Here is a 27,388-nt window from a genome sequence, read left to right on the forward strand (position 1 = left end):
AAGTAGCATAGAAGGTAGGTAGAAAATAGGGGGAGGGCAAGAATAGTATGGGAAATGTAGAAGCTAAAGAACTTGTGACACATGGACATGAACTAAAGTGGAGGGATGTGGCGGGATGGGTGTGCAGGGTGGAGGGGAATGAAGGGGGGAAATGGAACAACTGTAATGGCATAATGAATAAAATACATTTAAAAAAGAGCAACTGAATAATATAACCAAAAAATAAATTATTTAGTTCTTTAGGTTCTTACCTAGCTTATGCCTTCTCTTTGGCTTAGTATAAAAGTCAAAACCCTGGTATTAGGAATAAAGTCTTGCCTTTCTGTGCTAGTAAGTATGGGTCTCTCATTGGGTTTGCTCTGGGACCTTCAGCTGTCAGACTCTGCCCAGCAAATTAGGTAGCTCCCCCCCCCCCCCAAGGCTAAATATTATTGCTTCAAAATCCCTCTTTCCTCCGTCGTACTGAGCTAAGGTGGCTGGGTACTTGGAAGTGTTGGATCTTCTCAGGTGACGACCACGCAGACCAGGTTGGGCAGCACAGTGTTCAGGAGCTCAGTGGGGAGTGCTATGCTCCAGAGTCTAGAAGCTGACCAAAGCTTTGAATCAACTTAGATTCGTAGGTGAGGGAACAGAGGACCAAGAAGGATCCAATTACCCGGATAACCAGATTGCAGACCTAATGATTGGGAGTCGTAGGTATAGGGACAGAGGTATGTTTGGGTATATGGGGTTCAGTATTTGGAGCATGACGGGCCCAGGTTCAAACGGAGCTCCGTTAGACAGCGCGACCTCCCACCCACGTCCTCCGCGGTCCTCGGTTTCCTCCTTGGCCCTGCGCGCTGGAAGCCCCGAAGGCCGGGAGGGCGCCCCCTGCCTGGCAGCCGGCCGGCTCCCCGCGCCCGCCGGCCCGCGCCCAACGCTCGGCTCAGGGGTCGCCCGCGGCCGGATGCCCCGCGTCCGCTCCCTCCTCCGCCTCCTGGCGGCCCTGGCGGCCTGTGGCGCCGTCGCCTTCCTGGGATACTGTGTTTACTTCGACTGGAAGCGGCGTGGTGACCCCGCGTTCAAGCGCCGCCTACGGGACAGTGAGTGCGACGCCTGCGGAGGAGGAGCGGGGCGGGCGGGCCCGCGGGTGCCGCAGCCACCGAGTGGCCTCGGGCGCACGTCGGCGTCCGAATGGCCAGCACGCGCCACCTTGTGTTTGCAGAAAGAAGAGCCCAGCAGCAAAAGACCGAGGGTCAGGGCGCCCAGGTGAGGTGCTTCCGGGGCGGTGAGGTGCTTAGGCCCGCGGAGGTGGAGTCGTAGTGAGTAACCGGCCCCCACCCTCGTCCCTGCGGGTCGGTCCGGCTGTGGCTCAGGGTGCCCCTGGCTGGTTCCTGAGCAGACGCTTCCGAGCCCACGTTGAGTTCAGGGTTTAGTTTTTTTGTAGCTTACAAAGGGGAGAAACGAAGAATCACTGGGGGGCTATGAAAAGACAGCTATACAACCAAGGCTGTCCAACCTTTTGGCGTCTCTGGGCCGCACTGGAAGAATTGTCTTAGGCCACACATTAAATACACTGCCACACGTAATCACACACAAAAAATCTCATAATGGGTCCCAAGGAGCAAGTGTGTGTGTGTGTGTGTGTGTGTACACCCACCTTGAAGCCTGCCCAGTTTTAAGGGAAAAGGAAATAGACTCCACCTCTTGATAGGGGAGGCAAGCTTCTAGAGTGCAGGTGGGACTGGGAATACTACCGTGGCTGTCTTTGGAACACGCAGTTCCCCACAGAAAACTTTGGAGGAGACTTCCGGGCATTGAACTGGGCCTGGAAGGATGTGTTAAATGTGGGTCTTGATTTCAGGGGAGTCAATATTCAGGACAGAGGGAACTGCGCCCTTACTTAAAGGTGCAGAGTGGAGGATCTGCAGGGACTATTCAGTAAATCAGTTTGACGAAGGAGTCACGGTGGGGAATAGTGGGAGGTAAGGTTGGAAAGCTAAGTAGAGGTTGCATTAAGGAAATTAAGGAATTCCCATTCAGTGAGGGAAGTACTGAAAAGTTTTGAGCAGGCATTTTTTTAAAAGAAGGAAATAAAAAACATTTTAGGGTAGATTAATCAGGCAGAAGTGTGCTTGAAGGATTGGAAGAAGGGAAAAGCAATTGCAGCGGTACAGGTGAGAGAGAATACAAATCGCAAGCTGTGGTGGTGTGAATGGTAACTGATGATGAGGATGTGAGATAAATTGCCCAGGAAGAATAGACAGTTCATGCTGACAGAGTAGGAACTATCCTCCGTCATGGAGAGGCAGCAGTCAGATTTCAGGACAGAGTCACTTAGAGAATAAAGGTGTAACTGACATAGTTAAAGAAGCAGGGCAGGGAGTTGCCAAAGAGCTGGACTTCCAGTACAGATGCTTTCCCTGACGTCTCTGACGGGGGCAGAGCCTGGTTCAGCTCTGAACCCCTCTCCATCATTGCTCTTATCCGTGGTGGGGCGGGGGCAGTTGCAAACGATTTGTTTGTAATATTATTTGATTGACCTTTTATGTTTTGTTTTTTTTTTTTACTCTCCATTACTTGTTCAGTGCCTAGAACAGTGTCTAGTATGTGGTAGGTGCCCAATAAATATTTGTCGAATTACCATTGTTTATTTTAGGTAGCTTGTGCAGAAGCACAGACCATGAAACTCCCATATTTAAGGGACATGGTGGCCAGAGCGATAGCCAAGTGGTAGTTTGGTGTTATATTGTAGAGGGCTTTGAATGCCAAACTGGAAAGTTTGGATGTTTTTTTTTGTTGTGGTGGATAACTAGTGATGGTGACTTTATTTCAGAGAATGGATGCTTTTTTTTTTTAGGGTGGGGTAGAGGAGGGAAGTTGAAGTTCAGAAAAATCCATGGGTGGCAGTCCAGGTGACAAGTCACGAAGATCTGAATGATTTCAAATGAAGAAGAGACAGACGTGGGATTTTTCAAATGTCCTTTTCTATAATCATCATGACAACTATATTCTTGTAATTTTTTAAAATCCTCATCTGAGGACATTTTATTCATTGCTCTTAGAGAGAGACAAAGGGGGTGGGGAGGGAGAAAAGGAGAAAGAGAAGGAGAAATCGATGTAAGAGAGAAGCGCCAACTGGTTGCCTCCTGGACCTGCCCCAACCAGGGACCAAACATGCAGCCTGGGTATGGGATGTGCCCTGACTGAGAACTGAACCTGCAACTCTTCGGCTACTTGATGACACTCCTTCCAACTGAGCCACACTAGTCAGGGCCATTCTTCTAATTTTATAGATGAATAAACTAAGGGACAGAGAAATTTCTCTTTCCACCTCTTTTAGGGTCTCCCTTCCCGCTCACTCTCAGTCCCTTATAGTTCTCCTGAGTATGGCCCATGGACCATCTGCATTAGATTTTCCTGGGGCATTTGTTAAAATGTAAATTATTTGACTCAAGAACCAGACAGTTCTGACTTAGGAGCTCGGGGTAGTACAAGGGCTATTTAGACTTTGATTCTTAGACTTTAGAATTTATCAGAATCACTTAGAAACTTGTTAACATGCAGATTCCTTGGCCCTGCTCCTAGAGATTGATTCAGTAGGTCTGGGTGAAGCCCAAGAAACTGCAGTTTTCACAGCTCTGTCAGCTGATTCTTCATGAAACACTGTCCTCAGGTTCTGCCTGGTTCCCTTGTCTCCCTGAAGCTCCTTCCCTTCCCCACAGGTGACCTCAGATGTACTACTGTAGACCCAGGGTCCCGAAGTTCATCTACTTGCCAGACTACTGCCTAGATGCTCTATTGGCATCTCATCTTAGTGTGTCCGGAAGTAAATTCATCATTTCAGTCTGCTAGCCTCTCTACGGTGACCCTGTCTCCTTTTGCTTAAATATCAACTTCATCCTCCACAAGCAGTCCTCAATTCTTATTTTTCTACGTTCTAAACTCACATCCTGTTCCCCTTCCGTTTCCATTGCCTCCACACTACTCCGGGCTTTTAGTACCATTTACCCAGGCTATCGTAGTGATTTACTAACGTGCCTACCTGCCTCTCTGACTGATACAGTCTTCTGAATGGCAGCTCTGAATATGTAGCTTTCTGCAGTAGCTCCTGCTCTGCCCCTGTAGGACCAGTCCCCCATAGCTTGGCACCACAGCCTTCCGTAGGTGCCTTCTGTATTGAGGGTACATTTTCCTAAGGGTTGCAAATAACAAATGGTGATTATCATTGTTGCAGTATTGACCCTCTTATAATCCAGACAGAGATCACTTGATTTCCTTTCCCTGCAGTTTTCCATTGTCTGTAGTCTTTCTTCATCAGACTTTCACTGAGCTTCTTCACGTCCCAAATGCTGTCTTTTCTGAGAAGCTTTCCCTGATTCTCCAACCAGATGTAGTGTCTCTGTACATTGAACCTCAGAGGATGTGGGACTTTATTGTTAATATGTTATTAATCTTTTTTTAAAGAGTGGAATTAATTTCCTTTTTATTGAAATTATTGGGGTGACACTGCTGCTGTGCTACTGATCTTCAACATGTTCGTCCTTCCCTTGGTCAGACTCTGGGATGGGCACAGGGGACTTAGTCTCCTTCCCTTTGCATCTCTCTCTAGAGTGACTCATTCTTTAGTGCTCATTAAATATCTGTGGAATGGAACCTTTGATTGTTACTGATCATTAGCACATTTGCTGATAAAAAGCTTAAAATATGACCCCCTTCCCCAGGCTCATCCCATTTTAGAAGGAAAATTCTTGGGAAACAAACACAAAAACCCTCCGGATGTAAAAGACTGAAGCTGAAATGACTGGCAGTCGAGTTGATATTTTTGGCTAGGGGTTGCTCACTCTACCTTGAAAGGCCAGCCCTGGGCACCGGACCAATGGTGTGGCATCCTGTGACCCTAGTCACCTTCATGAACCAGGCTGCAGCAAACCAAAACAACCTTCTCAACACCAACTGCATTGCCAGCTCTCCACCATGCTCTTTGCCAAATCAACACCCAATGCTAATACCCCAGGCAAGAAAGTAGTTTTGCAATGTACAAAGAAAGCAACCTTTGTTATAGTTAATTATGGTAGGATTTCTGATATGTGTACTTAGTAAGCTGAGCAAAATATGAATGAGTTATTGTGAGCATCTCAACCTAACCTGAATATGACATGTATTTTTTTTATCACCTACAAATGTACTCCATTTTAAGAAATCAGTTTAAATGTTATGCAGAACAAATGCCTTTGTCATACTTTGGATTTAGCAACTAGGTTTGATGTGGGTTTTAAAGTAAAAACTAAATAATTGTGATTAGTAACTATATTCCTGACACTCATTACTCACTGTTAAATATTTTGTGAATCTTAGTTGTGGGATCCAGCAACAAATGAAAAATTGCAAGAACTTTTTCTGCAAGAGGTACTAATGGGAGAACTTTGGTTATCTAGAGGTAAGAATGTAAACATTCTTTTGTAAGCAGTTATTTATGGTAGATTATGTTCATTTATTGATTGGTATCTATGTCAAATACTTAACTAGCTAGATGTGTGTATGTGTGGGTTTTTTTTTAAAAGATTTCATTTATTTATTTTTAGAGAGAAGAAGGGAGGGAGAAAAAGGGAGAGAAACATCAGCTGGTTGCCTCTCACATGCCCTGAACTGGGGACCTGGCCTGCAACCAGGGCATGTGTCCTGACTGGGAATCAAACCTGTGACCTTTTGGTTTGCAGGCTGGTGCTCAATCCACTGAGCCACACCAGCCAGGGTGCCAGCTGTGTTAATCAATGTACTTCAGTTTAGAGAGAAACTGTGCCAGCATCTTCACTGCACCACACTCTCCAGCTTCCATGTGTTACATGTCAGTTATTGCTCCAGTTTACACTGCAGTCTTGAAGTGCCGATGGAGAAGCAAAGCCAAATGCAAAAACACCTCATCTATTGTCAGGTACAATTCTGAGTAAACGAACTTTCCAAATGACTAACTGCTTCATCAAAATTTTCCTGTCTTCTTAGAATATTCTTAATAATATACACTTTTTATGATAAAACCATTATAAATGGGTGTTCTTTTCCTGTCTGTAATTTATCCCCAGCCAATTCCAGATAGATTTGAGAGAAAACATACTGTCGTCAGGTAAAATGATGGTAGATAATATCGGTGTTGTATAGTGTTGTATAGCTATTACATATAATGACCATGTTTTTATTCTGGTATTAAACACTGGAAAGGAAAATTGGGGGGGGCTTCTAATCTGAGGGGTAAATGATGTTGCTGGATAAAGAGCATTACACCCATTTATGTATCTTTTTTTCGGGTATTACAAATCCCTTGCATTTGTACCTGTTTTGCTTCAAAACTTTTTTGTCTTTTTTTTTTTAATAAAGATTTTGTTTTTCAACCTGCACTGAAGAGAGTAGCATTCTCCAGGATTTAATAAAAAGGAAGTCAAGATCCTGGACAATTGATAGCAGTACCCAAGATTGTTACTTTAATCCATGGTGATAAAGACCCTGCCCACTGTGTCTCCATTGGTCGGGCATTGTCCCACCTAGCAAAAGTCAGTGGTTCGATTCCCAGTCAGGGAATGTGCCTAGGTTGTGGCATGTCTAGTTGGGCATGTGCGAGAGGCAACTGATCCATGTTTCTCTCCCTCTTTCCTTCCCTTCCCCTTTCTCTAAAAATAAAATTTTAAAAATGGATTAACAAAAAACATGATAAAAGCTTTGACAAATTAAAAAACATATTGCAGCCATTCAAAATTGTTGCACATGAATCATAGTTTGAAATTTTAGTATTTTATTCAGTTTAGGTACTTTTAGGTAGTTTTATAAATGGACTAAAATATCTATTAAATATTAATGACAACAAAATGAATACATAGAACTGACTTAAATGATATAAACAGGAGTGATTTTAGACAAAGGTAATGAAGTATAAGCGTTAAGGACCTTCATTTGCATGGGCCTCTTTAAAGGTGCTGGGAGGGATCCTACCAATTTTGTACTCATAATTTTATATTTTCTTAAACAGGAGCCCCCAAATTATATAAACTGGGGTCTCATAAAATCTTGAGTAATCCATGGATATGGATAACTTCCTGGATACAGGAGCAATTAAAATAGAACCTTTCAGCTTTAACATTTATTGAATTGGTATAGTATAAATATGGAGAGGAAAATTCTGAATATTAAGTCAAAAGAAAAAAATATTTTTTTCACATTTTATTCACTGCTTAAGAGCTATCATGTAATAGTTTAGACTTTGAGATGAGTACATTACAGATATCGAGATGATTAAAACAGTACTTGCAACTTGTGTTGTAAAATCTTTCCCTTTCAAAGGTGGTAACATTTTACCTGTGAACCCCTGAATTGATTAATTAGCTCTTTAAGGGTTATGTTACTTCTGTATTTTACTTCTGATGCAGTTCTCAGTCTTGGTTGCTCGTTCTTTAAATCCCCACCAAACCCTAAACCAGTCAGGTCAGAATTTCTGGGCGTGGACCGCAAGCATCCTTGGTTAAACCTCCCTAGGTTATGACAGTACAAATCGAACACCAAGAACCAGTGTTCTAGTGCATTAACTTTTCACCCAGTTTTCGGAAATCCTTTTCAGTTTTCTCCACCTGCCCGTTACCACCCCCAGCTTTCATTACTTTGTCAGCAGGTTGTCCAGCTCTCCTGTAGTCACCGCAGTTGTGATGTCTGCATGGGACTGTGGGGCCAGTGATTCGACTGAGTGTATTGGCCAACTTAATTGATCAAACTGTTTTTGTGTCACATTAGTTCCATCACCTTGAGAGCAGTCACTATATCTTTTTCTTTAAAATGCTCAATACATTCAAAGTGTTTTGACTTAATGCATCATTTTTCACAAAGCTGTAATTTTATTAATTTAAAAATAAACACTGCAGTAAAATCCTTCATATAATAGGTTCTTTAGTCCTGGCCTGGGAGTTCAGGTGGTTAGTATCGTCCCCATACACTAAGGTTGCAAGTTCAATCCCTGGTCGGGACATATACAATGAATGCATAAGTAAGTGCAGCAACAAATAGATGTTCCTCTCACTCTCTCTCAACTTTTGAAAATGTTGAAAATAAAAACAGCTTCTTTAAATGTGTAAGAAAAGTTACCAAAAGCCCAGCAATGAATATTTCTTATTTTGAAAATGTAAAATTAGCCCTGGTTGGCGTGGCTTAGCCAAAAGTTGCTGGTTCAGTTCCTGGGTGGGATTGGTCCCATGCACATGCCTGGGTTGTGGGCCTGGTCCCCAGCTGGGGCGTGTGTGAGAGGCAACTGATCGATGTTTCTCTCCCTACCTTTTAGGTGTCTATAGACATAAAACCTTAAGTTATAAAACCTACATATCAACAAGGCTTTTTGTCTATGTATCTAGTTTAGGTCATGTCTTCCTCACAGTTTTTAAGCTTAATACAAATCTTTGGGGAACTTTTTTCTGTCTATCACACACTTTTCATACAACCACGTATTTCAACCAACAAATGGAAAATTCATTTCAATTAATAAGATGTAGTATTATGTTTAACTACAGAGAAATATCTTCTATCTCCTAACTAGTGATATTAAATGTATGTCACAATTTCAGTCTCTGTCACTGCCTCACACCGGAAGAGTCGCGGCACATGGCAGTCCCCAGGTTCATGGCTGACCTGCGGGCTTGAGTACACAGAAACAATCAAGTGTGTGTGAATGGTGCAGTTTTAATTAGCTTGGAAAACTTACATCATTTAACTGACCTTTGCCTCAGTTTCCCAAAACGAGAAGTGAGACTAAGTGATCTCATGTTCTAACTTACACAGAAATTCTTTAATTTCTACTCTTCACTAATTTTCATACTTAGTTTATAGCCAATCATCCTGAAACTCATTTTAAAAGTTTACTTAAAAATGAAAGTTCATACATCTCTAAATTTCTTCTTCCAGATATATAATTCATGTTACATTAAATCTTGTTTCAACTGATAATACACTCAATTTTTCAGAGGTGTCATTTTAGCCAGAAAAACAGATGTCTTATCTACAAGTTCAGCAGTCACACACATAAAGAAAACCTGCCTCATGTCAATTAATAGTAGAACACAACCTTTGAAAGAACCAACACCCACCTTCTAAATACCCAAATTGCAGAATATTTCCAAGGCAAGAATGTACTTGTAAACAGTGACAGTGCTTACTGTGCTTCGGGTCATGAAGTTACTCATATTTCACCTTAACCACAGTGGATCTAACTGGCAGCTCAGTACTTCCGTCCACACTTATACCCTTTATGAGATTTGTTTACTGAGGCTTTATCTTGATATGCTTTTCAAGTTTTAATGCTTGGTGACTTCTTGGTAAAAATAATATATATCTTAAAGAACATTAAAATTTTGCTCTGAACTTACTCTGTTTCAGGAGAGCATAGAATGGGGGTCGAACATCTCAGCAGTGCCCTTTTATTGTGCAGGCAACCAAGGGAACTTCTGAAGGTTTTTAAGCACACACTGCCTCCCAAGGTATTTGAGATGCTGTTACACAAAATTCCCCTTATTTGCCAGGTGAGCATGTATTTAATTATCTTTGTGAAATGAACAGAATAACCATATTGGGCTTCAGTACACAGAAACAGTAAAGTATGTGTGTTAATGGCCCGAAGTTTTAAATGAGCCAAATCTCTCTCTTTTTTTTTTTTGTGCCTTTTATTGCCTTAAGGTGAAACAAGCCAATACTTTCCTGTTTCTTTGACTGTACTGTATTGGACATTTTGTAGAGTATTATACAGGTTTCAGCATTTCAGTTTTAAAGATAGCATTGTTAATATTTTATCTCTGTGCTTTAAAAAGATACCACAGTTATTGACTGACTGTAATGTCAACAGAGGCCTTTTAAGTTAAATGTTATTGTTACTTAAATGACCTGATGGCTTAAAAATTAGAAGTAACATAGAAAATAGTAAATTATCAAAGCAGAACACTTCTACTTTGCATTACTGTGACAAAACATAGATGTCACTTTGGTAAATTTAAACATATAGGCTAATTAGTGTTTTAAGTATAACTTGAGTTTGATATATGAAATCCACCCCTAAACAGTTATTAACAGGTATTATTAATCTACTTACATTTACTAACCTGCTTGTTATGCTTAGGCATCAATTAGGATTTCCTAAAAATGCTTGTGTTTTAGGACTCGCTTAGCCACAAGACACTACTTTAACTTTGGATCACTTTTTATTACACTGATCACGTCATGGCTGAGAGTATGCTGTTGTTGGTCTCGCTCAGTCATTCAGGTTCTCGTATTTTCAGCAAAACAGAGACTCCACTACAGCGTAACAGCCAACTCTCAAACACCCCCAAGCTAGTCTTGGGTGGGCTGTTTCCTGAGGGTATCTATGGAAATGCAGCTAGGATGTGTAATGCCCACCCTGACACGAGAAGTGAGGCAGGAAAAGGATCGTGCATTGAAATGACTAGCAAGTAACCATTTTATGTGTTCACCAGCAACTTGAGGCAGACATGAATGAACAGGAATACTTGGAGGATGATCCTGATTGAAAAACATTTCAACGTATCCACAGTCCAGTCAGAGTAATATGGTTCCATACAGTAAAAACAACTGCCCAGTGACACTTGCATTTATTTTACTTTTAGTAATAAAAAACTTTTCTATCTCATTCATGATTGAACACATATTTTGCTTTAAAATTAATAGTCACAATTTAAGAAACATTGGTTTATTTTTCTAATCAAGTGACTAAGCTCCCGAAAAATAAGGCCTCAACAAAGGTTGCATCTTTCTATTTTCTTTGAACCTTCTAATTTGATTATCCCTGGCAAATAGCAATTTTATTTTCTCCAGTGGTTTCCATTTGCCAAACAGTCATGACAGATGGTTAACATGGTGGCTGCTGCTTTCAGGGGATTCTATCAGATGAATCCTCGTTTCCAGAGCAGCAGCTATTGGCAGGCTTCGATGGAGAGTCTATCCAGCAGGACTCTACCGTGGCTGACTAAGGAGTCCTGCTTTGGCTGCCAGGGCTTCGTTCTGCTGAATATGATATTCCTGAAATCTCATGGATATTCTTTGAGTCATTTTTAAATATTTCTGTAAGCAATGTTCTGAACAGGTGGTCTAGAATTAAACAGAGAAGATGGAAGAGGCAACACAAATTATTAATTTAAAAAAAATACATGTATTCTAAAAGAGCAACCAGTGGGTACTGTTCTTTCAATATGCCTGAGAATTAAATGGTATTAATAAGTAGCAGGTGACCATAGTTTTCAACTGTTAATACAAGAATTAATACATAGAATACCTACGAGGTTGTAGGCCTTCCACACAATGCTAAGTCCCTGCAGTATGGACTAGATTTTCTGCAGGTGTGTTTTAATATCAACTGAAAGCCCACATTCCCATCCCCTTATTCTGATTGTTAAACTAGGCCCAGTAGCAAGTTGGTTCCTTTTAAATGAGAAATTCCATCCTTAACTTAATTCTCAAACTTTCACTTTTTACCAATAAGAATATTACACCCAGCATCTATCAGACTTTGTCACTTGTTTAACAAGTATTTATTTACTGCTAGTTGCACATCAAGTTCTCAGCATGAATGTTTATTAGTACCTTCCAGTGGAAGAAGTTATATCACTTTAAGCCAATATATAAATATTTTGAAGAGGACATTAAAAGTTATGACTTCTACTAAGCTTGGGTTTTCAGAGTCTACCTATGCAATATAGGCCACCAAATTCAAGCTTTGCCTTTTCCAAAGTTAACCTGAATTCTCAGGGTCAGATAGAAAAGCCATGCCAGGTCTCTCTGGCTAGGTCATCCTGACTAAAAGCTAATTAGTGATTTGACTATTTGCAGTGGAACAATAACTCTGCAAGCCCCAGACATCTTCTCTAAAACGGTGTGTCTGGGTTCAAGGGGACTGCCATACTCAGTTTGTTACACTACACTCAGTGTTAGGGGTCCCCTGCTGCTTCAGTCCCCCGAGCAATGGAGCATAAAAGGCAGCCAAAACTCCTGTGATAACCAAGAACAAGCGAAATACCTAGGGGAATCCCATCTAAATTGCTGATCACAGACTCAAGAGAATTTTTAGTGGGCAACACTTTTCGTACCTCTTCAGGTTTTACTTCTCTTGTTGTGAAGTCTTTAACACAGTCCAAAAAGCAGGTTTCTGTAAGTTTATTGTAGGTTCCAAGAAATTCTTTAAACTACAAACAAAACAGAAAGTTCTTTAATATTTGGGGTTTTAAAACAAAGATGTTTTGAAACTTGAATTACTGAAGTTTGTATTTAGGCAAAATATACAGTAATATTTGAAATCAGAGGTTCTTTGTAATCTTCAGGGTGTCCAACCTGTGGCCCGCGGGCCACATGCAGATGCAGCCCAGGATGGCTATGAGTTTGGCCCAACACAAAGTCGTAAATTTACTGAAAACATTATGAGATTTTTTTGTGATTATGTGTTGCAGTGTATTTAATGTGTGGCCCAAGGCAGCTCTCTTTTGCTGGTGTGGCGCAGAGATGCCACAAGTTTGGACAACTGCGACTGGGCTACAAAATACAGTCAGATATTCCTGTTGAATATTTTTTCCTGGGTTATCTGAAAAACAAAGTTATTTTGTGAGATCACTGACTGACATGGTTGCATCCTACAGTGCCTTAAATGTTTTGCAAAATGCTCTTTCCTTAATTATAAGACCTTACCTGTTTTATCTGATCAGTTTCTGGCATTTGTGTAGCCATATTCTGTTGGTACGTTTATTAGTCACCTGATTTAAAAATAAAAAAAAAGTTTGTCAATCTATAAACAAATGTTTTTAGGCTAGCTAAAGAGCTAGGTAATCAAAACATGAATAGTTTAGGAAACAGAACTGAAACAAGTCTACCTGCAATACTGTTCATATTTTATGAATTTCTAACTGTGTATGTAATTATATGTCACTCCCACCTCATTAATGACAATGAAGAACCATACTTTAGAATTAGATTTTTTAATCCTAATACCTCCGGGACCCAAAGACCCTATCTATCAAAATTTCCAATTTTAAGACAATTTGCTCTGTTACCTTGCAAAAAAGCCACTTGTTAAAAGTCCCATTCCTAATAGGGTTCTCAGGGAAACCAAGAGATCTCAGTTGTTTTCCTATAAATGCTTACCTATTCCACTGGTTGCTAACAGAACTTTGACCTATGCTACTAATGTTCCTTTCACTTACTCTATGCAAATGCAAAATCCTATTAATTGTTAACAAACACCATCCCAAGTTATCAATCAGCAACCCAAATGAAAGATATTCAGAGTTCTAATAGACTCTAATATACTCGAAAAGGACATTAGAGTGTCGTACATTCTGCAATTCAAAAAGGGCAATCACTGTAACAGAACTTCCAAACATGTGACACTTATGATCTGACTAGGGGGCAACAGAGAAGTGAAGATAAGGAAGTGAAAAAAAACCTCTCTGAGTTACTGGGATTTCACATATCTGAAGTGGAGGGCCCACACTCAGTTAATTCAGATATAAGAATGTACCACATTATTTATTTATTCTATCTGGCTAGTTCTAAAAACGAAGAACATCTTCTATAAAAGATCTGTATAAAATAAAGCTGTTTAAAAGAGAAATTAAACAGCATGTAAAAGGTAGGATAAGCAAATACTAATCTTGTACAGTGTAGACAACACAATTTCTATGCATTATATTTAGCTTTGAGTTGCACGATTACCAATGCAAAGAAGGTAAACTGGATGAGTCATTCTTATTGACTCATCAATTAGAGTGGCTCTGTAAAACATAAAATTTTTATGAAGCTGTTATAGAGATGAAACTATTTAAAAAATTCAAAGTGCTACCACTGTGAAAAAAATTGTTATTTGATTAATGATTATAATCAATGGTAATTCCATTCTAGCATTTCCAACCATGTATAACACCTTCCACTCTTTTACATTTATTCTTCCCTTCTTTCTTCCTTCTCCTGTAAGTTAGTGTCGCTGACATTTTTAAGTCATTTTTTCCATATGTAAGAGAAAACACCACTTCTTTTCGATTTTCTATGCTCATCCCATTTGAGGCATTATTGCCCATAGTTATCTTTGAAGTAACGATTAATAAAAAGTATTAGGTTGGTCAAAATGTTTTTCCAGTAAAAAAGACACGTTTCATTTTCAGCAAGAACTTGACTAATTTGGGTATTTTGAGTATGTTGGCTATCTCCCATGTGGTATAATGTTGATTGTTCTCAACTGTTTTGATTTGATCACTGTCACCTTCAACTGGTCTACCTGACGTGACCATGGAGCATTGTCCAGAGAGAAATCTCCAGCATAAAACCTCACAGGCCACTTTTGACATGTTCAATCAGTCGGAGCACCTTCTCCATACACTGCACAAATCTTCTGTTGCGTTTCAGTTATGTTTTTACCTTTCTTGAAATAATAAAGCATAATATGCTAAAAGTTTACTTCTTTTCTTCCATCTTCAACATTAAAACGTCTACACTAAAAATTCACCAATTTTGATAAGTTAAAGAATACACGCTGATAGCCCTGGCTGTATAGCTCAGTGTACTGAGTGTGGGCTGCAAACCAAAGGGTTCATGGTTCGATTCCCAGTCAGGGCACATGTCCCTGGTGGGGGCCATGTGAGAGGCAACCACACACTAATATTCTCTCCTCCTCTTTCTCTCTCCCTTCCCCCCTCTACAAATAAATAAATAATATTTGCTGTCACAATACAATCTAACAAAACTGTTTCCAATGACACTCAAGATAACTAAGAGCTACTAGATCTATCTTATGGAAAAAGCCAAACTAACTTTTTGGCCAACACAATATAATTGTCTATATTTCTGAGAATCTTTGGTTTAGTGGTTACAGGATAATCTTTTCTACTAAAACTCGTCTATCTGCTACAGACAGTGCAGTGGAGGTCTTAGGTTACCTTAACATTCAGGCAATTTTGTGTCTATAAACACTTAAAAAGTTAACAAGAATGCTTTTTATTCCTATTTTATTTAAAAGCTTTGTAGTCTATGGCCATACCACCCTGAACGTGCCCGATCTCGTCTAAAAGCTTTGTGAATAATAATAATAATATGTATATATGCACACACACATTTATATTTAACCACATAAACTACCTGGAATGTGCTAAGAATCACCTGGAGTTCACGATTTCCCACATGTTGCTGTGACTGTCATCATTTATATACTCCAGACAAGATACTATCCATTAGAGTTCGCCTTAGCTCATTTAAGTCATGAAACACTGATTCCATACCGTCCAACTACTGAACTGCATAAAAACCAAACCAAATTGTTGTGTCATTTTTTAATATCAACTTCAAACTTATTTATAGTTTGGAGTCTTAGCAGTTACTATATAAGTAACTGGTGGATACTCATTCAATAAACATTTTTTTAATGTACCAAGTATATTATGTGCTAGTCACGACACCAGTCATGATTCGGAGGCAACATGCATCTTTATTACTACTATGAAATGCCAGCGACCAGTCAGAGAACCAGAGGATTCTGTCAGTGTATCATACAACGAGGTTGTTTAGGACTTGTACTTCCAGGAAGACAGGGTAGTTGTGCTTTTCCCCACTCCTCTCACTCAGTAATCCCCCTGGACATTAAATATGAAACACAGGACCCTGGGAAGTGGGAGAGGAAAGCACACTGCCTAGGCACTTTGGGACCTGACAAGCAGCACTCTGGTGAATTCTCTCTGTTGTCTTATCCGTCAGACTTGGAGCTAAAGAAGCTGGCAATCTGCAAATGCCAATGGAAACAGTCCAAAAAAGCCCTCCCTCTCCTGGCCACCCCCATCAGCCTGCCCCCTCCAGTCAAGGGGAAGCACATAGAAACTTTTAGATAATTTGCTGCCGTACTCACAGCAAACACAGAAAAAACTGGGGTCCCCCACCATCCCCACCCACCATCAGTATAAGCTAGGTCCGGGGGCCTAAACTTCCACTCTCACCAGGTTGCAATGAGGCCTTCCAATACCCCACCGTGGTGGGAGTAGGGACTTTCATCCTTACTGGGTTTTAATGAGGACCCCCTCTACCCCCACAGTCAAGTGTCAGTTAAAATCACAAGCATAGCCTGAACCTCCATCTCAAGTGGCAGTAATGAGGTACACCTCCCCCTTCCTCCTTTCTGTAGTGGTATCAAAGGCAGCCAGGTTGAGACTCAGGACTTGCATTACTGCCCCATTTTAATTAGGCCACATAGCTGCTTTTGGTGTCAGCGGAGGCCATGTGGGGAGCAGTGAAGAGGCACTCCAGTCCCTCTCAGCCAGGGAAACACGGATGGAGGCCTAGTGCACAGCCAGAACTACTTTCACTAAGTGGTAATAAGGAGATCCCTCCCTGCAAAGTGACAGAGTGAGGAACCTGGACTTCTCGCTGTCCCTGGCAGTAACAAGGTCACACACCCATCACCTCCTCTGATGGAGTAGTGCCAAAGGGAACCAGCTAGAGGACACAGTTTAACCAGGATCTAGAGTCTCATAACACAAGATGCAAAACATCCAGGTTACAATATAAAATAATCACTCATCATACCAAGAACTTAGAAGCTCTTAAACTAAATGTAAAAAGACAATAGATGTCCAGTACTGAGGTGATAGATGTTAGAATTACCTGACAAAGACTTTCAAATGGCTGTTGTAAGAAATGAAAACTCTGATAACCAAAATAAATTCAATGGACAGAATCAACAGCAGAATGACAAAGGAAGGAGTCACTGAACCAGAATACAGAAAAAAGAATGATCCAATCTGAGTAAGAGAAAAACAAATGAAAAAATAAGCAGAGTACAGGGACCTGAAGGACTAACTGTAACAAAAGATCTAATATTCGTGTCATGAGAGTCTGGAAGGAGAGGGGAATGAGAGCACAGATGTGAAACGTATTAGAAGAAATAATGGCTGAAAACTCACCAAATTCAGCAAAAGACAAACTTACAGATTTAAGAGGCTGAATAGATTCCAAAGAACACAAACATAAAGAAGGCCATATCAAAATACATCACAGTCAAACATCTAAAAATGAAAATAAAAAATTTTGAACGCAGTGAGAGAAAAACGCCATCTCACCTATAGGGGAAAACAACTGGGATGGCAGCAGACTTCTCAACAGCCAACCAAGAAATCTGTATCTAGAAAAAATACCTTTCAGGAACGAAGGGGAAATCAAGACATTCTCAAATGAACAAAAACAAAGGATTTGTTGCCAGCAAATTTACTCTAAGAGTAGGTTTAAAGTTCTAAACAGAAAGGAAATGATAGAAAGGAGAAAAATATAAGTATAATATACTTTCCCTCTTCTCTTGAGTTTCTTACGTTGTGTTTGACAGTTAAAGCAAAATTATAAAACTGTGCATTATGTGGTTCTAAATGCATATTATAAATGTGAAGCTAAAGGGAGGTAATGTCTCTATACTTCGTGGAAACTGTAATATGTCGACACCATTAGATTGTGATAAACTATGCATATATCATGTAATACCTACAGGGACCACTAAAAACAATACATAAGGAGATACACTAAAAAACACTATAAATAAATCAAAATGATATTTTAAAAAGTATTCAAATAATCCACAGGAAGGAAAGGAAAACAAAAGGGAAAAACAAAAACAGAACAAAATGAGCCAAAAAAATAAGATAGCAAACTTAAGCTGTAACAGATAAACAATTAAATATAAATGGCCTAAATAATCTATTAAAACACAGAGGATGGCAGAGTGGATTTAAAAAATGACCAAGTACATGCAGTCTGCAAGAAACTGACTTCAAATATAAGGATAAAGGCAGGTTGAAAACAAAAGGATCAAAAAGGATATCGTGCAAATATTAATGAACGGAGAGTTCTGGCCAAGATGGAGGTGTAGGTAGAAACTCTTCGCTTCCTTGCAGAACCAAAAGGAGAATAACAACCAATCTGAAATCAATAAACAACCAGAGTGCCAGAAAAATCAAACTGCATGGGAACTCTGACGACCAGGGAACTCTGACGACCAGGGAATTAAAGAAACAGTCAACCAGCCCAGACCAGTAAGATGGCAGATGGAGAGAAACCGTGGCAAGGAAGTGGACTGCGCCAGCAGGCTGGTTGAGAAAAACCGCACGCAGCAAGGTGGCAGGGCTGGCTGCACAGGAAACTGGAACTCAGAGCTGACTGTGGGCTACGGAGGGGTGGCCGCTGTGGGAGAAGCCCCAAGTCTCACACTAGAGTCCACTGGAAGGTGTGCTAAAGGAGAGCAGGCGCGCTGCACTGTTCCCTGCCTGGCCCTTCCCCAACATGCAGCATCTCAGAGCAGCAAGGAGGGTTGCCCTGGCCAGGTGAACACCTAAGACCCTGCCCCCTTACAACTTAACAGGGGTCCTGAACAAAGAAATAGGGCCCAAATGAAAGAACAGAGCAAATCAGAAAGAGAACTAAGCAATGAGGAGGTGGCTAACCTATCTAATAGAGAATTTAAAGTCCTGGTACAATGCTCACAGAACTGATTGTGCTTGGTTGAAAAATAAAAGAACAAATGAAAGATACCCAAAATGAAATAAAGTAAAATATTCAGGGAACTAACAGTGATGGGAAGGAAACCAGAAATCAATGATTTGGAACAAAAGGAAGAAATAAACATCCAACCAGAACAGAATGAAGAAACAAGAATTCAAAAAAATGAAGGGAGTCTTAAACCTCAGGGACAAACTGAAACGTTCCCATATCCAAATTATAGGTGTGCCAGAAGGAGAAGAACAACAGCAAGAAATTAAAAATTTATCTGAACAAATAATGAAGGAAAACTTCCCCAATCTGGCAAAGGAAATGGACTTCCAAGAAGCCCAGAAAAGTCCCAGACAAGTTGGACCCAAAGAGGAACACAGCAAGGCACATCATCATTAAGTTACCCAAGATTAAAGATAAGGAGAGACTCTTAAAAGCAGTAAAAGGAAATGAAACAGTTACCTACAAAGGAATTCCCATTAGACTATTAACTGATTTCTCAAAAGAAAAGTTGTAGGCAAAAAGGGGCTGGAAAGAAGTATTCCAAGTCATGAAAGGCAAGGACCTACACCCAAGAATACTCCATCTAGCAAACCTATCCTTTAGAATGGAAGGGCAGATAAAGTGCTTCCCAGATAAGGTCAAGTTAAAGGAGTTCATCGTCACCAAGCCCTCATTATATTAAATGTTAAAGGGACTTATCTAAGAAAAAGAAGATAAAAAATATGAACAGTAAAATGACAATAAACTCACAACTATCAACAAATGAACCTAAAAAAAAAGGAAAAACAATAAAACAAAAACTAAGCAAACAACTAGAATAGGAACAGAATCAGATAAATGGACATCATCACCATCACATGGAGGCATTTCAGTGGGGAGGGGGACGGGAGGAATTGGGGGGAAAGGCACATGGAAGAAGCAGCATAATTAGTAGGCATAAAATAGATGGAGAGAGGAAAAAATGATATAGGAAACAGATTTCAAAGAACTTATATGTATAACCCATGAGCATGAACTAAGGTGGGAATGCTGGAGGGTTGGGGGGTGCAGGGTAGAGTGGGGATAAAGGGGGGAAATGGGGAAAACTATAATAGCATAATCAATAAAATATACTTTAAAACATTAATCAAAAGAAAATAATGTTGTATTAATGTAAGACAAAGTAGACTCCAGAGCAAAGGATATTCTAAAGATGGAAAAGGCCATTAAGGGTCCATCCACTACAAAGACATGGTAATTCTAAATGTGTATACATCAAATAGAGCTGCAAAATATGTAGAGAAAACTGACAGAACTGGAAGGAGAGACAAACCCACAATTATAGTTGGAGACTTCAACATCCCACTCAACAACTGATAGCACAGCTAGACAGAGAATTAGCAAAGATGTAGAAAAACTCAATACCATCAACCAAGAGGGTGCAATCCATACTTACAGAACATTTCACCCAGTACCACAGAAGACCTTTTATCAAGTGCCCATGGACCAATATCCTGGGTTTGCATAAAACTAGCCTCAACAAATTTTAGAAGAAATGAAACCATACCAAGTGTGTTCTTTGACCACCAATGAATCAAACTAGAGATGAGTAACATAAAGAGAACATGCAGCCCTGGCTGGTGTAGCTCAGTGGATTGAGTGCGGGCCTGCGAACCAAAGGATCTCAGTTCGATTCCCAGTCAGGGCACATGCCTGGGTTGCAGGCCAGTTCCCAGCAGGGGACGCACGAGAGGCAACCATACATTGATATTTCTCTCCCTCTCTCCTTCCCGTCCCCTCTAAAGATAAATAAAAAAAAGAGAGAGAACATGCAAATTTTTAAACATTTGGTAAACAAATAATGGATTCCCAAATAACCCATGGGTCAAAGAGGAAGTCTCAAGGGGAAAGGTAAAATCATTGAACTGAATGAAACTGAATATACAACATATCAAAATTTGTGTTAACTGAGCTAACTCAGCTCCAAGAGAATTTATAGCACTAAATTCATACATTGGAAAAGAAACCTCTCAGATCAACAACCTAAGCTTCTACCTCAAGCACCTAAAAAGGAGCAAAATAAACTCAAAGCATGTAAAAGAAATAGACTACAGGAGAAAAGTTATATGGTCATGTTATTTGATGCAGAAAAACTACTTGACAAATTCAACACCCGTTCATGTTTATAACTCTCTGAAAATTAGGAAAAGAGGGGAACTTCTGCAGCTTGGTAACGAGCCTGTACAGAAGCCCTGCGCTGCACTTAATAGTGAAAGACTAAACACTTTCCCCTAAGATTGTGAGCAAGCGAGATGTCTGCCGTCACTGCCCTTACCGTACTGCTGGACTTTTTACCTAGTGCAGTAACAGGGCAAGAAAGGAAATAAAAGGCATCCAGGTTCTAAGGGAAGAAAATAAGACTGTTCCTATTTACAGATGACATGATTGCAAACATAGAATATCTAAAAAAAACGTACAAAGAAATTCCTAGAACTAGTAAATTCAGCAAGGTCATAGGATGTAAGACAAATTTTTAAATATCAATTACTTTCTATATGCTTGCAGTTAAACACATGGTCACTGAAGTTAAAAAGTGCCGATGAAATGGAGACTCAGCTACATCAATCACTACCGTGTGGTGGAAGTGGTGGAGGGGCAGACACAGATCCACAGAATAGAACAGAGAACCCGGACACAGAATCGCACAAACATGCCCGCCTAGTTTTGGTAAAGGTGCTGGAACAATTCTCAGTCCACAGACAAAAAATTTAACCTCGAACTGCCCCAACCAGTGTAGCTGGGTTGGTTGGCTGTTGGCTCACAAAGTGAAAGTTCGCTGGTTCGATTCCAGTCAGGGCACCTGCCTGGGTCCCCAGCCTGGTCCCCGATAGAGGTGCTTGCAAGAGACAAGCCATGGGTGTTTCTCTCCCTTTCTTTTTCCCTCCCTTCCCCTGGAAGAAAAAATTTAAAAATCTTAAAAAACAAACCTTTTTATAAAAATAATTTGACCTCACACTAGGTCTTTCCAAAAATTTATATAAAAATTAATTCAAAATGGACCAGAAACTTAAATGTAAAATATGAAAATATTAAAACTTTTAGAAAAATAGAAAATCTTTGGGCTTTGGGACAAGTTCTTAGACCTGACATCAAAGGAAAAGAACTGACAAAGAACTAGTAACTAGAAACTATAAAGAAATCTCAAACTCAACAATTAATGCACAAACAATCCAATTAGAAAATGGGCAAATGACATTAGAAGACGTTTTATCTATGGAGGAAATACAGATGGTAATTGGGCACATAAAAAGATCTACATGATTAGTCTGTTAGGGAAACACAAAACCAGTGACAGAGCATTATACACCCATAAAAATGAATTTTAATTTAGCCATTAAAAATATGTAGTGACAATGCCAAATGCTAGCGAGCATGTGGAAAGCCCGGATCGCTCACATATTCCTGGCGGTAAGGTAGAATCATATAGACACTCTGGTAACAGTATAGCTGTGTGTTACAAAACTAAACATCTAACATGTGACCCAGCAGCTGCAGACCCAGCAGCTGCATTTACCATAGACAAATGAAAGCTCATATTCACATAGGAACTTGTACATGAATGTTTATAGAAACTTTACTTGTAACAGCCAAAAACTGGAAATAACCCAGTTGTTCTTAAACGGGTGAATGGTTAAGTCAGTGAACCATACATGGGACACTATTCAGCAATTAAAAGGAATAAGGTACTGACACACACAGCAGCCTGGACGAATCTCTGAAGAATTATGCTGAATGAAAACAAACAAAAACAATCCCAAAAGGTCACATACTGTATTATTCCATTTATACAACGTCCTTAAATAAACAAAATTACAGAAATAGAGAACATATTAGTGATTACCAGGGGTTAAGGAGGGGTCGGGGTAGGAGGGAAATGGGTGTTGCTATAAAAGGCAACTTTTGTGAGGGAAATATTCTGTATCTTGACTGTATCAATATCAATATCCTGGTTGTGACATTGTACTAGTTTTTTTTTTAATGTTACCATTGTGGAAAACTGGGTAAATGGCACAAGTGATTTCTCAATTTTTTCTTACAACTGCATGTAAATGTACAATAATCTTAAAATTAAAAGCTTCAGAAGAAAGAAGAAAGTGAGATTGTCTAACTCTGTAATCCCTGCCAGAAGAGTAAGACCCAATGTGGTAGATGTAGCAAACGCTCATGATAATAGAATTCTTTCAACTTACAATTCAGAACAGTCTGAAAAGATCCAAGAACTGGTAAGATAACTTTTGTAGAAGTAGGTATTAAATGAAACACATTGTTTTGTGGTAGTTTAAAAAAATACACTGGCAATAAAAAATGCATTAAGGAACTTCGTTTACCAATGGGCTTTAGCTGACAGCACAAAAGGGCGCCCATAAGACCCTGGCCTTCTGAATTACTGAACTGTAGGGCATACTTGCTGTAGTTCAGGACAGGCAGTGACCTAGACTTTCTACAACTGACACACACAAAAAAAATCTGATTTCCTTACTTATAAATACCTAGGAAATTTACATGTTTGCTAATTGCGATGCCAAAAATCTAGTTCTTTTTCCTATTCTTATCCTTGTATCACTTCAGGTTAAAATTCATAGGTAACAACTTTTACAATCAGAGGTCAGAGGCAGAAAGTATGAAGTCTCTGAATGTTCTGTAAGTTTCGGAGACTGTTACCACTCTCCTATCCCAGTTGCCCCTTAGTATGTGAGCAGGGTGATAAATGATGGTTATTTGACAAGACATAGATGAAGAATGCCCCAGTCATATTGGTATGAATCTTCTTCATTTAAAATTATTTTCTCCATATTATCTTTTAACACACAGTTCTTAACAGTATATATTTCCTTAAAATGAAATAAAATTTATCAAATTATAAAAGTAATACTCTATTTCTTGAGAATTTGGAAAATAAGAGAAATACTTCCACTACTCAAAGACCACTGTATTAACATTATGGTTTCCTCTTCTCTAGAATCATTCAGTTATAAATTTTATTTTTCAAATGTCTTCCCAGACCTACCACTGAACTCAAGAACTAAGTCAATAATTTTCTTAAGTCTGCCTAAATTTCTAAAGCTCTTCTCTGTAGTCATCGATACAGGCATACCTCATTTTATTGTGCTTTGCTTTATTGTGCTTCACAGATGTGTTTTTACAATTCAAAGCAAGACCCTCCAATAGCAAAAAGATCACAGCTCCCTTTATTGCAGCGGTCTGGAACCGAACCCACTGTATCTCTGGAGTATCGGTGTGTCAAGCTTACAGTCCATATAATGGTAGGCAACTATTCCTAGAAAATACTGAAGATGACTGAAGGAGTGATTTGCAAATTTATTTGCTACTTTGGTATCTCGTAAGTCCTTCAGTATTCCTTTGCAGTTATTTAATCATAAATTATTCTGACTGACAACCTCCAACAGCCAAGCAAACCACTGATGGCGAGAATAGGCAGTGGCAATGTGGCTGTCCTTGTACTTGGTCCTAGTTTCCAGATATTCAATGTTTGTTATTGTAGAGGTAAACATGTAATGAGGGGGTACCTTTTGATTATATTCCTGAAACCTGGAGATGGAGGGAGGGAATAAGCGAGTTCCAGAATCCCTGGCTTAGGTCTTGGGAATGACTATAGCAATGCTAAATTACTTTTGTGCCAAATCAGATATATCATAAAACCAGGGAACTTAAGAGTAAAGGGAGGTCTTATCAGCCATCAAGCTCAAACCTTTTCTGACGCATGAGTTTTCTTTCTGTTCTGGAAAAGTAGTTGTCCAACTTTTGCTTGAATGACTCCAGTGAGGCCTGATTTCTTATCTGAAAAATGATGGGATTACAATGACTGGGAGACCCCTTCAAACGCTAATATCTATTTGACGAAATCTAAACTTCTGATGGCTAGATAATTTTTTAAAAAGCCTCTTCCTTAGATTTATTGCAATCATTCTGCAACATACACAGATGTACACCTGAAACTAACAGTGTTATATAGAAAGAAAAAAGCCCCTTCCTTTTCAATAAGTGGCATTAGTTTCCTCAATCTATTCTGAGGTTACAAATATTTAACATGTTACTATATGTATTAAAAATTACATAATATCCTTACTTTCCAGGTAGTAAGTATGTTCAGGTGAACACTGTAGAAGAAAAACAATTCCCAGAAACTTCTGGATACTTACTAGAAAGAAATTGACAGACTATATAGGATATTATGGGAGAGATGTCTGCCCTCTTAAAAAAAATCATAAGCAGATTGGTACTAAGTCTGGAGCCAAATTTCTAGTTCTGTTAAAATAGTTAAAGCAAATGATTCTTCTGCTGTCCTTGGCTTCCATCACTAACCTGGTACTTGCATGATTGGTACTGATCATTGGTAATCTTGTGATTCAGGCAAAGATCATGAATGGACCATAAAACCACTGGGTGATAGGTTGCTGGGAAACAGGATATATCCATGGTCTCAAAGCATCTCCAGAGGTTACTTATCACAAAAGGAAAACTGTCCTTCTATAGTGGAAAGATCAGGCAGTCATCACCTGAAACAAGTGATTATACCCAGCATCACAGACACAACAGACAAAGCATCGCCTATGTGGTATTCTTGCCAAAAATGGATGGTCTGACTCTGATGATGAGGGAACAATTAGGAAAATCCACCATATGGGACAATTTGTAAGACCGGACTGGTCTTTTTAAAAACTCATAAAGAAGAGGCATGGAGGACTGTTCTAGATTAGGAAACAAAGGGTCATGAAAACTAAATACAATTGTGAACTTTGGATCCTGAATCAAAAAAGAAACATCTTTAAGTTAAAAAAAATACAGACATTTTGGAGATGATTGGAGAAAATCTGACTATGTCATCATTTTAGGGGTGATAACCTCATCCTGGCTGTTTAATGGACTGAAGAAATTAGGGTTAAAGGTCATGATGTCTGCAACTGACTTGCAAATGGTTCAGCAAAAAAACTCTATGTATATATACAGAGAGTGGAAAAGAGATAGCAAATAAGAAAAAATGTTAACAATAAAACAATAACAATAAAAAAGAAAAACAATCCTGGGAGCCATGTTTTTCGCTCCAGAGCTATCAGTGTCTTTTATTCCATAGTCAGATGTTTAAATTGACCTGAACTAACTTCTTTGCTTGATAGAATTTAATAGGTCTCTACCACATGTCCCTTTACATTATTTATAGCAATTTAGAAAGTTATACCTAATTAAATGGTAACTAATTAATCAGAGCAAAAAATTCTTTTGAAAGATGACTGTATACTGCTTTCGGTTTTAAAGGTTGGCTTCAAGTCTTAAAGGATAATACTATGAGCACTGGACTAAATGGGGGCAAGACTACTTGGGTTTCAACCCAATTCAAGTCATTATTCAACTCGTAAAGACTGCCTATGCTCACACCTTAGAGACTTCTTTCACATCTAAGATACACCTAGAAAATAAGGGAGTTAAATCATCTCCAAAGTTTCTTACAGCTCTGACATTATCATTTTATCTTTTAACTCACCTATATTATAAATCAAATTGTGAACAAGCAGGTACTAACTACCTAAGAGCCAAGTAATGAAGAGGGAAATGTAACTGAAATAAGACATAACTTGCAAAGAATTAAAAGGTTTTCCAAAGCTGAGACCTTAAGGTGTTTTTTAATTCTAGGATTTCTTCTATGAAAGGAGACAGCTGAGATGTAAACATCAAATGTGCTATTTAGCTTTTACATCAGATTACATTTTTTGCTTTGATCTTTTCTAAAGCCTCTCGTAATGCCTAAAGGGAATCATCTAAGTAGTACGTCCTTGAAAATGGAAAATGAGCAGATACGGTAAAGATATTGGCCTAGCAGTAAGTACCCAGGGTGGATTTTTCAGTTAAAGGAGGCTCTTCCTGCCTCTTGGCTCAAGGTCAAGGCGTGGATGCCTCTCAGTCTCACTGTCTCAGAACAAGACCCCGACTCCTCAAACCCAGGTTGATGTGCCTGAGAGCCTCAGATTAGGGCCCTAGCCCCAGTGACACGGTCGCCTGGGCTGGTCTCAAACCTGCTCTGGGGGTGGATGGCCCGCTGCCCAGCTCCGCAGCCCTCCACAGCCCCACGAATATGCGGCGGCCTCATTCAGAGACCTGACACCTTTCTGGAGCGTAGCCTGCCGCCCCCCGCCCGGGAACCCGGGATTCTCAGGGCAGAGAAAAGAGATCATACTTAAGCACAGGCTCTCGCTTCCGACAACAGTACGAGGCTGGGAGGACTGCGCTGACAGTCGAGTCCGGGGGCAGAGGGTCGGGGTCACGGCGAGCGGCGCAGCCGCTGGATGGCAAAGAACACGTGGGAGCAGCGTTGTCAAGTAGCCCTTAGACCCTTTGACGCTGATTCGTTATAACGAGGGGAACTTTAGAGAAAAAAGCATGTATTAGCCTATAATTCTAAAATTCCCAGAAAGTAATTTTTGTGATTATCTCCTTAAACAATGTTCCCTATTCCTAATTTCCTCGCCAATATTAACCCGAATCCGCCGAAACTTTTGAAAGACTAATTTACTTAATTTGCGTCCCCAACGGTCTCCAGGAGCCACGCAGTAAAGGGTCCCTAATAAATGCGACTGGTTTTACCCGTTAGGTCTGGAGCTCTGTGGGTCTTCGATGAGTCTCTCTCGGGTTTTAGCCAACGTTTAAATCTTGTAGGGCAATGTACTGCCTTAAAAAAATTCACACCTGTTTTAAGCCTCTAACGTTGGAAGTTTGTTTCCGCCCGGAAAGGGATGGGGGAAGCACCTTTAGATTTTTGGTTGGCTGTTTCGGACAATATTCTAGATACGCATGCGCGTTATATCTAAAGGGCGGGCTTAAA

The 27,388-nt window shown here is 39.8% G+C and overlaps 2 protein-coding genes across 6 annotated transcripts; one reads left to right on the forward strand and one right to left on the reverse strand.

Moving 5' to 3' along the window:
- Positions 1-946: 946 nt before the first annotated feature.
- TOMM20L (translocase of outer mitochondrial membrane 20 like) lies at positions 947-10,526 on the forward strand. The gene is made up of 5 exons (XM_037139796.2): positions 947-1,082; positions 1,205-1,248; positions 5,338-5,419; positions 9,385-9,527; positions 10,473-10,526. The coding sequence occupies exons 1-5, from the start codon at positions 947-949 to the stop codon at positions 10,524-10,526; spliced, it is 459 nt and encodes a 152-aa protein (XP_036995691.2).
- On the reverse strand, positions 9,650-27,313 carry TIMM9 (translocase of inner mitochondrial membrane 9). 5 transcript variants are annotated; one of them, XM_037139803.2, is made up of 6 exons: positions 27,151-27,313; positions 26,744-26,930; positions 24,263-24,351; positions 12,691-12,755; positions 12,099-12,194; positions 9,650-11,103 (listed from the first exon to the last, which is right to left on the reverse strand). In XM_037139803.2, exons 4-6 carry the CDS (start codon positions 12,727-12,729, stop codon positions 10,969-10,971), a joined length of 270 nt encoding a protein of 89 aa, XP_036995698.1. In that variant the 5' UTR covers positions 12,730-12,755; positions 24,263-24,351; positions 26,744-26,930; positions 27,151-27,313; the 3' UTR covers positions 9,650-10,968. The 5 variants fall into 5 exon arrangements, with proteins under 5 accessions (XP_036995698.1, XP_036995702.1, XP_036995712.1 ...); XM_037139807.2 differs by lacking the exon at positions 26,744-26,930; XM_037139817.2 differs by lacking the exon at positions 24,263-24,351.
- Positions 27,314-27,388: the final 75 nt, after the last annotated feature.

Source organism: Artibeus jamaicensis, unplaced genomic scaffold (genome assembly GCF_021234435.1).
Source record: "Artibeus jamaicensis isolate MK-2021 breed Jamaican fruit bat unplaced genomic scaffold, CSHL_Jam_final contig_851, whole genome shotgun sequence".
NCBI lineage: Eukaryota > Metazoa > Chordata > Mammalia > Chiroptera > Phyllostomidae > Artibeus > Artibeus jamaicensis.